At 33.3% G+C, this 11,948-nt stretch overlaps 1 protein-coding gene across 3 annotated transcripts; it reads right to left on the bottom strand.

Moving 5' to 3' along the window:
- Positions 1-908: 908 nt before the first annotated feature.
- On the bottom strand, positions 909-10,630 carry LOC130892500 (probable G-protein coupled receptor No18). Of its 3 annotated transcripts, none has more exons than XM_057797942.1 (5): positions 10,511-10,630; positions 6,355-6,497; positions 4,128-4,245; positions 3,246-3,438; positions 909-1,746 (listed from the first exon to the last, which is right to left on the bottom strand). In XM_057797942.1, the coding sequence occupies exons 1-5, from the start codon at positions 10,538-10,540 to the stop codon at positions 971-973; spliced, it is 1,260 nt and encodes a 419-aa protein (XP_057653925.1). In that variant the 5' UTR covers positions 10,541-10,630; the 3' UTR covers positions 909-970. The 3 variants fall into 3 exon arrangements, with proteins under 3 accessions (XP_057653925.1, XP_057653927.1, XP_057653928.1); XM_057797944.1 differs by lacking the exon at positions 10,511-10,630 and adding an exon at positions 7,208-7,357 and having other exon boundaries at positions 6,355-6,498; XM_057797945.1 differs by lacking the exon at positions 10,511-10,630 and adding an exon at positions 6,986-7,113.
- Between the last annotated feature and the right edge of the window lie 1,318 nt (positions 10,631-11,948).

Below are 11,948 nucleotides of genomic sequence, written 5' to 3'. Positions count from 1 at the left end.
GATACTATGCAAACTCTTTCAGTCTACATTATAACGTAAGTACCCTGACAAGAGGTACACTTTATCCTGTAGGAGATGGACTGGGCTCCAGCACTTTGGTATAGTATCCGCTCTAGCATTGCTTCGTTGCAAATGCTGTCTTTCATTGTCTCTAGTTCCTACTTTCTTTATCTTTGGTTTCTATTATAGCCCGTATTATTTCAAAGGTGTACTTCCTCTGATTCTAACAAGCATTTCATCATGTTGGCAATATTGAAACCTAGTCCACGTTTCTGGGTATACAAGTTTCCAATTTCTCCCCATTTGGAACAGTAGCATCGTCTCCTGCAATAAGAATCCATGGCCTGTGAGTGCTTATGTTGGGAAGTAGTCAGTTTCCACAAGATTCCTGTTCACCTAGACTTCGATAAAAGGAATGAGCCGGTGGGTCCGTCGGTCATATTTTCCGTTGTCCCATTTCACTTGCCACCTCCGGATAAGATTTGTTCTTGCGTCAGCTTTCGACAATGCGTCATAGACAAAATGTCATTTTAGTGCGACGTACAAAATCTGTCCATGGATTTTCCTCTTAGATGCACTAGAACCGTCAATTATACTCGCAAGAACTGAAAGAGTTTTCTCTGCTTTCTCTATGTGCTTTTTGAGGATGAGTTTCGTGTCTAGCCAAACTCTATACTGCTTTAGTATGCGTGCCTTTTACATTGAACCATGTTAGCTCAACTTTCTGTTTTTTCTGGCGCTAGCTCTAGACGTTTGCTTTTAAGCCAGCTTTCTAAGAGGCGCAGTACGATGGCTCTCGAATACGGAGTGAAATTAACGATAAAATTAAATGAAACTCTATTAAAATAACAAAAAAAACTTTTTGTTGGTTAAGAAAAGTATGAGGAGAAAAAATAATATCAACAACATATTTTAAATTGTTTTTATTATACTATGATGAATAAATATAAATCGGTATTTGAAATTCTATCTAGAATTTTTCAATTTTTTCATTCTTGTCTTCAAAACGCCCTAAATTAGTTCTAGTTTGGACAGTACCACAAGCAGGTTTCACTTGATCTATTGTGAATGGACTGTTTTGTTCGAATTCTTGAAATTCGTCGTTGGAAAAGCAATAACAGCAAATTTTCCATAGAAATTCTTTAAACATTTTTATAGCGGCTACCGTTTGATTTAAAAACGTATACAAAAGTGGATTTAACACATAATTCAACATATTCAATGCTAACAAAGCGAAATGTAAATTCCAGCTAGTATCATCGTTCCTCAAACTTACTAATCTTATAGTATAGTAACACCAATAAGGGAACCTACAGCAAATAAAAGACATCATCAGTACTAGTACTATTCGAAAAGTTCGAATCTTTCTTTGTACTTGAATATTTTTTTGATGTTTTAATTTGATAATTGTACGTTTTGAATTATCACTAGAATTCGTATTTGTAGTTTTAGTGGAACTGCTTGTCGAATCTTCCGATTGTTTCGTTTCGTAACCACCGATTTTCGTAGTAACTGGTTTCCGATGTTTCCATACTAACGTGGCTATTTGTATATAGAAACATGTAAACGTTAAAATGATCGGTGCGAAAATAACAATGTCGATTGTTATGTAATACTGTTTCAGTTTATTTTTTGTTGCGAAGCACAGATAATCCAGTTGATAGTTCGCTTTGTCTGCCGAATAAGGCACCATTAAAATCCATATAGGTTCGTAATTGAAATATGTTTGCATGGGATACGAAATTGCTGAAACAAATCATGTATTTATGAATATTCCCCCAAAAATCGAATAGAATTCTTAAATTATAACATTTATTTACGTCACATTGTAACGTTTATACACTATCGGACAAAAGTTTCTGCCCACGACATAATCTATAATTTCAAAATAATACACTTTAACAAATTTCTCTTTCATATTGTAAAGCGAAAGTCTTTCTGCGGATATAATACTGGCTAGTTTATTTATTAATCTTTAACTATGAATTATTTCTTCAGTGACATCTTTTTGTCAAGATCGTTTTCGTTGTCGCAAATTCGGACTTGTAAGTTTTAAAAAGGGTAAAACTACCGGTTGAAACTCGTGGATTAATCGTAGGTCTATGCAAAAAAAATCTTACCATTGTGGCCGAATTAAAAATAATCCGAAAGCCTCAGAAAACCACAATCGCTGAAGATCAGTAAACGTGATCTACAACTCACGGGCACAGATGTAGATCAATGAATCTAGGGATCTTTTTGGCAGTAAAGAAATTCCAAATAAAATTAAGAGGTTGCGGTGGGTTAAACAACATAAAATTGGAGTCAAAGAATGAGAGAGCGATTAATCAACTTTTGAAATTTTTGGAATCAAAGGAGAAATTTTATGGGTAGGTCAAAGGAAGTACGGATGTTAGATCCTTGTACAATCCTGACTGCAAACACGACGGAGGCTCGGTGATGGCTGAGGACTAAAAAAAATTGATCTTTCAGCATGGCAATGTTCCCAAACATTCCTCTAAACTGAGCAAAAAGTATTTGAAAGAATTGAAAAGGAAGAATGTACTGAAAATGATAATTGGCCGTTACTGTAGACCGATTGAGTTGTTGTGAGACAAATTGGACTGATAAGTCACTAAAAAGTGTCCTACTTCCACAAATACATTTTTTGCCAAAATAATCAAATTAATCTCCTTCAAGAGCAATACAATCATTCCAACGCTTCTCTAACTTCTCAATGCTTGTGTTTGTAGAAGAATTTGTCTTTTATCTCAAGATAGACTTCAGTTTCAGCAATTGCTTCTTTATTTGAGCTGAATTTTTTTTCCGGTGAGTTCAGTAGTCATTAGGGGGCCAGATCTGGACTGTACGGTGAACGAGGAAGCAATTGGTTCAGTTTAACCATCGTTTCCATCGATTTTTGAATCGGTTCATTGTCTTGGTGAAACAGTTGTTTTTTCTTTGACATATGAGACCGTTTTTCCTTGATTTTTGAATTCAAACGATCCAACAACGCTATGTAGTATTCGCTATTGATTGTCTTTCCATTTTGGAGATAGTCGATGAAGAATACTCCATGCGCATGAAGCCATAACTCTTCCAATTGACTGTTGTTCCTTTGGACGTGGTTCACCGGCTGCAGTCCACTCAGATGATGATCGTTTTGATTCCGTAATGAAGAGATGGATCCATGTTTCATCCATTGTCACATATAGACATTGCCAAACATTCAATCACTCAAATTATATTGAATGGTTATTACTTACCAGCAGATACAGCAAGAAGAAACGTAATATATAGTATACAACTGATCGGTCTCGGATTCCATCTACATTTACTAAACGTTTGCACACAATTTCGATTTCTGTCCAAGGCAATCACCAACAACATAAATGAGCTGGCAGTTGTTCCAAAAGTTTGTGCCGAGGGTATGAAGAAACAAAGAAATTCCCCCAAATTCTAAAATCACAACCATAATTATAATGTGGATGTATTCAAAAATTGGATTATACCAGTAACTTCTACTTGCATGTAATAAAAAGAAAAAATCCTGTAATAAACCGATTTCTAATTTCGATTGTCAATTTTTTTAATAATTTGCGATGAATGATGAAGCGACTAGTTTTGATACGGTGATGTAATTTACCGTTGAAATGTGGATGTTTGGAAGGTTAAGTTGATTAATACATTCTTCCGGAATAATTAACTTTGTCTGTAATCTATAGTGACCTTCAATTTTGAATAACTGTATAGAAGAAGAACTGGAGATGTTGAGAGCCTCTATTGGTCCTCATTTACCAATCCACCTCTAATGTAAACACTAGTTTGTGATGCACAATCTGGTTGAAACTAGATATAATTTCTTTTGTCATCTAAAATTTAGATGAAGACTTTTCCAAGCTCACTTTAAATGGTTTTTCAAATATTCCTACCAATTTTTAGCTGTATACGAATTGTACTCTTGTATGTTTGGATTGAGCGGACTAAAACGAATTTATGATAACGATATTCTATTTTTTTGGAACTTTTCTTTTTGTTTAAGGTTATAAAGGAATAAGAAACAATGCGCGATAAAAAAAAATCGAAAACCTAATTCAGAATTGAGTCCAGAGTAATTTATTTTGTAATTAATTAATAATTAAACTTACCCAAGCGGTGAGTTCATTCGATAGCATATTGAGAACGTTTATTGCGTACATTACAGTACTAAACATGTCCGTCAATGATAAAGTGAAGATACAAAATTTCTGTAAATATTTTGTTTTCCTAAAAAATATTAAGCATTTAATCGATCAATATCAAAATTAACAAAATATTTTCAATAAAATTATTAGTTTCAATTCAAACTTAGATGTAGAATAAATAAAGAAATAAATAAAGTAGAATAAATGTTCAGAACACTATCATAATCGATCTACGAAAAGTCGCCATATCGTTACATAAATGAGATTTAACGCAATTTTGAGAAAATATTCGTCAAAAAACAAGTTCAGACAAAAATTGTGGAGGTGTAAGAATTAAAACAGTGGGAAAAATTATATTTTTCGTGATATGTACGTTTATTATGATCCTCTTCAATTGAAAACGATTCAATAATAGAAAATTAAATTAAAAAATTAAAAATAAACTCAAGAAAATTTATTATCCAATATATAATCTGCTTCTTATTTCGCTTTCTCTTCTTCTCGTTCTTCTTCTTGCTGAGCGTAGCTTTGATAGCGATACATCCCATTTGATGGAAACAAACTATTTTCAGTGATTTAACATTAGAATATAATTTCCTCGACAGCTAGTACTTGCCAAAAAACAAATATTTCCAGCTGCATTTGGGGTTACATCTCTATCCATCCAGTAGTAGTACTAATAAGTCGATCTACATCAACCACAATAGTTGTGTTTGTAAAATTAGATTGTCCTATAGCCGTTTCAATCATAAACCTGTTCGACTTAACATTGAAATAAACCGAGACTTTTTGCAAGACATTCTGTTGACTTGTAGAAATTCAAAAGAAAAAATTTAGTGTCGGATTGGCACAAGAGTCAGTACTTGGACCACTGCAATACCTACTCTATGTTCACAGTCTACAGTTAGTAAATGTTAAATCAAAGTATTACATGTTTGCAGATGACACTGTAATTGTTACATCAGGATACACAAAAGAAGAACTTGAAACATCTGTAAACAAAGATCTAAAATTATAATTATAAGTAGGTGTATAGACTAAATATAAATGAAACCAGAACAGAGAGCAAACCAACTGAAAACTAGCAAATACAACTATCTAGCAATAACGTTGGGACAAACAACCAAAAAGAGGATAAAGGATGGGATACAAAGGGGCTATCAAGCCTATGGAAGAAACAAAAACCTATAACAGCCCTACCAGACCAACCTATAACAGGCCCAAACATAACTCAGGAAGGAGAAAGGAGAGCAAAGAAAAACGAAGAAATAGAGACAGAACTGGTGAAGGAGAATATAGTGAGATACATAAAAGCACAAAGGCTCATCTGAGCCGGGCATATAATGAGAAGAAAACCATAATAACGCAATGGATCCCATTGTGGTCAAGGAGAAGGGATAGGCCGAAAAAAACTTGATAGAGGAGGACATAAGAGTTCTGGAGACCAAAATACCGGAACCGAAAAGAATGGAAAATAATAACAAAAGCAGCCAAAACAAACGATATAGTATGAAGAAAACAAAAATAGAAAACGAGGAATAAATTATTTAAAAAAGAATTTTAAAGCGTTAAAAGCTATAGCCATAATCCAAAGGATTGGAAGGCTTTACAATGATGATGCGAACATGTTAATAAAACACAACCAGAAGAAAGACTGTATAACAGTTTTGTAGTGCCACACCTTACATCATTAGAAAAATTATAGCGACTACAAAATAAATGTATAAAAATAATCTACTCACTACCATATAGCACCCCCCACATTTTAAATTTTGAGAAACTAAAGCAGTTTGAACAAGTTAAGCTAATATATCAGCTAAAGTGTAATTGAAAAAACTGCCACATACGCACTGCCAATATAAGAAAGAAGGAAGAGCTAGTGAACAAATTTGTAAGAACAAAAAAAGCCCAAGACTTTCCTTTATATGTTGTGAAAAGACTGAAATATTTATTTACTAAATTATAAGGAATTTGTTAATTTGATTTTTATTTTTTGTTATATTTAAAATAATATTTAGTTGTTTTGTTAAATTTTAGACCCTGGTGTCAGTAGCATTGTACTGTTTAGGGGCCAGAAAAGAAGATTTGTAAAAAAAGAAAAAGAATTTATGATTTCACTTTATAACGAAACAATATAAATTTGAATGATTCAATTAGAAAAAAAAAGTATAATTAAGTAAATATTACATACCTCTCAATAATTGATCTAATGGCAAGTATGTTTCCTACAATGGAAAGAACCGATAACGTCAATATCAACCAATAAAAAAATTGTCTTGTCTCTGACGGAACGATACTCAATGTGTTGCTTGGATAAATTGGATAGTCATAATTCTAAAAAAAAAAAGAATATATAAATGATTTGGATATAACATTACATTAAGAGAATACTGGATAGCTTACAAAGGACAATAGAGGATCAATACGCAGGAGTCCTATCGGAAATCTCAATGGACATTAAAAGAATACAGCGTACAGATTCTTTCGTGCAGAGCATATGAAATAGGAAGCTAAGTCATCTCACCTTCTGAACTTTTTAAGAGGGATTAACAGATCACTAGGTTCCCAAGAAAAAAGGACTCAATAGATCCTTTGGATCGTCCCCAATATTTACATACATTTCTTAAAATGCACCGATGCGTCGATGTTTACTGGATAATCCAATTAAGAGGTTGCTTTTGTTAAATTTCAACACTGCCGTTTCAGGTATATATAAATAACTAAGTTCATATGATATCTCGTCCGACAGGAGCGCCATACTGGTCAAATTTTGAATTTTAGTTTACCCTCTACAAGCCCCCATATGAGATGGTCCTCCTTACCTCTACCCTCCATAGTTTTAGGATGCGTATTACAGTTTGGTTATAAACTGGTTAAGAATCAATTCTATTTGTGACTATGTGTGAAGTTTTAGTATTTCTATACTAATTTAAACTATTATATAAAATTTGCTTGAAACAAAAATAAATTAATAAAGATAACTGGAATTTTTGTGATCACTATAATAAAAAAGGAAAGTTAAAAAGATATTTGAAAAACTTAGCATCGAATAAAAAGGATAATTTGCTTTGATTTGATCACTTGAGTGTAGGTAGAGGACGATTTAGAATACATTCCGAGGTTCTATTGAATTATCGAATAGAGTAGGAGGTCGATAATAAAATCAATATCTTCAAAAACTCGTATGTTAGAATAAATAAATCAGAAGTGACTACTGTACCACAATGCGTGAATAAAGTAATATTAAAAATGTTATGCTTAAAAATAACGTAGAAAGCATCTTTATAGGTAGGAATTAAAAGCATATTCAGTTTTAATTTATAATTATTAGTGTTGGTTTAAAATAAACATCGAGGAATAATTAAAAACGGGCTAACGCCGAACAAAATTGTCAGAATGATTAATTTATTCAATTAATAAAAAAAGCAACGCTCGTATTCGCACGGATCGACATTCTATTTATAACCCAATAAAGAAAATTATGATAATATAACCTGTTATCACGAACTAATTATCTGTTGACAGCCGTAAAATGAAAATAATATTCCAAACACCGTAAATTATAGGGGTACTTGAGCCTCATGATGATATAGCTACCGATTTAGCAAACTGTTTTTAATTTGTTTATACTTCTTCCGATAACATGGCCTGACACGCATAGATGCAATTTTGAAAACATGTCTATTTTCATAATCTAATCTATCAAAATCAAAACACTTGAAATAAACCACACAATTAAATGTTAAGTAGAAGAAGCAATAAAAAAAGCACTAGGGGGTGAAAATACCAAAAATAGTAAACAAACTTTTCAAAACTAATAGTTTTGTATGAAGGTTGATCTAACCCCAACCCGCAGAAAGATTTTCATTAAAATCTTCGCCATTTAGATTGGGCAATTAGTTTAACAATCGTATAAGCGAATTAGGCATAATATGACTATGCAGATGAAATAGAAGTTACGAGATTTTGCATAATCATTTACGAACGTAAAATTTTGATCATCTGAATTCAAACGTGGCCGTATAAACTTGTCTGGGGACGAGCGTTCAGAACAGCTGAAAACTACGACAATCAGTGGTATCACCAAATGGTACTGGATGGATTAAAGTTATAGAAATAGAAGAGGCTATATCCACATATCAAAAGAACGCATTTATAATATTCTGACTGAATCCGCGCGTTGGGTGCTGCGTTCGCTCACTTTAGATCAGAAGCGCATTCGAATGAACATTTGTTAAGTCTTGAAAATTTCGATTCATAACTGTAGATGAAATTTGAATCCATCACTACTCCTAAAACGAAAAAACAGCCAAAACAATCGATTGCAGAGGACATTTGGTATAGAAACAAATTGATCGAAGCAGTGCTGGGAATCTTCTTTGGTAAATGCCTTTAGGAGCTATGGGGTTTTTTGTTTTACCGTTTCCATCGACTCAAATCGGGTACCTTTCAAAGCAGATCTTTTTCTAACCTTTCAATCTGAGTAGACCCGTTGACGCAAGAGCTTTTGTTTAGGAGTCAGTTTTTTTGGCACAGACTTTTGTCATGTGTAATTTTTTTACAACCTCGGCAATCATCCGGATGCTCATTCTACGATCTGCACGCTCAATTTGGTTGATTTTGGTCAGTGTTTTCCGAGTTGAAACAGTCACATGGCGACCTGGGTGCTGGTCATTTTCAGTGCTCTCTCGGCCCTCACTACACCACACAAAAACACGCGGACGAGATAGAGAATTGTCCTTATAAGCCTCTTGTAACAATTTATAGCACCCAGTCGGAGTTTTTTTTCTATGTAACGAGATTTGAGATTGAAACGTTGCTCGTGTTTCAAACTGCCACTGAACAAATACTATAATAGTCACAGAAACGTGTTTGGAGACGTGCATAGACAAGATTTTACCCCTTCAATTCTTTATATCTAATTTAGTATTGAATCTATCATGTCACTCTGATAATTTTCAGGTTTTTTCAATTTCATTCATAATTACACTCACTGTATAACTACCAGCAATAAGTATATGAATATTTAACAATATTATTATTATTATTGCGAGTGATTATTCTTATCTAGCTTTAGGTTTGGGCTTGTCTAACGATAATATTAATATTATACTGTCAGTTGATGAATAAATAATGAGAATAACAGATAATATTTACTAACAATATATTTTATTATACAATTATTCCATAAACATGTAGATATATAAAACGATAATAATTTTGTAGTCTCATTTTATGTTAAACCATACTTTTCGCTGAATTTATAGCAAAAAACTGCTTTTTATTATTAACAACGAAAAACTAATGTTGCTATCCAAAAAATCCCCGCTCGCTTTTTTATCTTTAGAATAATTGTACATACGAGGGTTGTCTGAAAATGTTTCATCTCAATCTAAAAATTAATTAGACACTGTCCCATTATTTAGGCAACTAAATCCAAATGTGGCCGTTTCAGCTTGCTGCGCCAAGCAGTGATATCATCAGAAAAGTTCACCAATTGGTACTAGAAGAAAATCATATGCTCGCTCCGGGAAAAAATGGCGACCAGACAGGTATCAATATCTTGGGAAGGAAATGCATTTTCCTCTTGAGGTAACAAAAAATTTTTGCAGCTTCCAAATTGATAATTAAGTAGGTCTAACAACTGATTAATGAAGTGGGCCTCGAATTTTTTGATTCATAAAAGCAATAACTAGTCTAGCATTCACTTCCCATTAGACGTATTAAAAATAAGCAAAATAAACCCTGGTTCACTAAAAGTTTAAGTATATCTGCAAAAAATATTTTACCTAAGGAAATTTTCGGATAGAAAAAGTTAATAAAAGCCGCCGAGTATATTTATTATGCTAGGAGACCGGCCAATTCTCGTAATGTTGCTAAAGATATATTGTGAATGATCTAAAAAATAAGGATTCTTCGTCGACCTTAATCTCTACTTCACCCGATAACTCTGAACTGCGCACCATAAAGTCCAAATTCGACTGGGCTATGAGAAAAAAATATTTTCTTGTATGACTATCAACTGAAAACGTTAAACGAGATTTAAAAACTTCTGAAGACATATTCAAAATACATTATTTAGTATCTTAAAAAATCTCCTAAACCTACTAGGTAAATAACGAGAAGTGAAAAATCTTTCCCAAAGTTAAAACTATTCTTTCCATGGGTCAAAGAACATCGACCAAGTTGACTACCATTTTAATAGACAATTAAATTGTTACTCGGAAACATTTTATTGCTTTTTATAGTTCCACCAAGATAACTGCAGTAAAAAAAATGTTTGTTTTTTCAAATTGAGACATTGTTATAAATCCAAGGTGTTAAATGTGATATTAATTTAAACTTACAGGTGGATCGGGTGGTACAATATCACTCATTTTGTTCCACCGCCAAAGAAAACGATCAAATCAAAATGTCTCACATGGAATTGGAACACATTGAACTCACAATGAAACGATTTTCAATGTGATAACGATATAAGAGTTTTTCATGGAATATCTATATCCATTCTCTTATCAGTAGAATTAAATATAGGGAGGCATGTTAACATCATATTCGACAGATGCCGTATTTTTTTGGAAATTAAATGGTTATAAAAATAATAATTATTATTGACATTGATATTATGTAATTAACGGAAATTGGGAATTGTAACTTGCACATAATATTTATAATGAACTTGATCATCGATTTTAAATCGACAATTTACACGATATAATAGAACAGGTTCCTAATTAGTTATGCTTGAACGAGATGTTCAAGCAGAGCTAAATCTTCATCTAGCTTATCCTAAATGTGTCGTCTAAATTCAGATCTAGATCTAGAAGTAAAACGAGAACTTCTGAATTCAGAACAGGACCCTATTCAGCCAGATCTAGATCGTAGCTAACGAGATGATCAAGAAGAACTGAATCTTGATCTAGTTGATCCTAAATATAATCATCTAAACTCAGATCAAGAACCAAAACGAGAACTTCTAGATTCAGGACAGGACCCTATTCATCCAGATCTAGATCGTAGCGAACGAAATGTTCAAGCAGAACTAAGTCTTGATCTAGCTGATCCTAAATGTGATCCTCTAAATTCAGATCTAGATCTAGAAGTAAAAAGAGAACTTCTGGATTCTGAACAGGACCCTATTCAGCCAGATCTAGATCGTAGCGAACGAAATGTTCAAGCAGAACTAAGTCTTGATCTAGCTGATCCTAAATGTGATCCTCTAAATTCAGATCTAGATCTAGAAGTAAAACGAGAACTTCTGGATTCTGAACAGGACCCTATTCAGCCAGATCTAGATCGTAGCGAACGAAATGTTCAAGCAGAACTAAGTCTTGATCTAGCTGATCCTAAATGTGATCGTCTAAATTCAGATCTAGATCTAGAAGTAAAACGAGAACTTCTGGAATCGGAACAGGACTCTATTCAGCCAGATCTAAAGAAGAGTAACAACTCACAACATGACTAAAGTAGTACGCAACAAATTATCGAATTAGATTTTTTTGAATATTTATAACAATGTCACTTCAACATACTGATTTCTTGATCCGGATCACTTGAACATACTAAACAGCTTAAAATGATTCAAAACATGATCTCGACTTTCTGAGAGTGACCTGAATCAAGTCAGCGAGGTTTTTTCTATAGTATAAGCTGTCGAAGTTTCTGACTAACTACAAGTCGAATTGCTATTGAGTCAAGCAACCTCAGGGTATGCTTGGGAAACGAGCTCCAGATGTGCGAGGCGAATACCTGATTATGGTGATTTTATGTCCAGATTATATCAAA

This window comes from Diorhabda carinulata, chromosome 4 (genome assembly GCF_026250575.1).
Source record: "Diorhabda carinulata isolate Delta chromosome 4, icDioCari1.1, whole genome shotgun sequence".
Classification (NCBI taxonomy): Eukaryota; Metazoa; Arthropoda; class Insecta; order Coleoptera; family Chrysomelidae; genus Diorhabda; species Diorhabda carinulata.
Note: the sequence above shows the minus strand (reverse complement) of the source record. Positions and strands in the feature narration are given on the sequence as shown.

Excerpts from the sequence above, each read along its gene's own strand:
- LOC130892500 (XM_057797942.1), bottom strand. The coding sequence starts at position 10,540 with ATGAGTGATATTGTACCACCCGATCCACCT. Across the intron at positions 6,498-10,510 it reads TTGTACCACCCGATCCACCT|AATTATGACTATCCAATTTA; the intron begins GTAAGTTTAAAT and ends TTTTTTTTTTAG. Across the intron at positions 3,439-4,127 it reads CGAATGAACTCACCGCTTGG|AATTTGGGGGAATTTCTTTG; the intron begins GTAAGTTTAATT and ends TTGTGATTTTAG.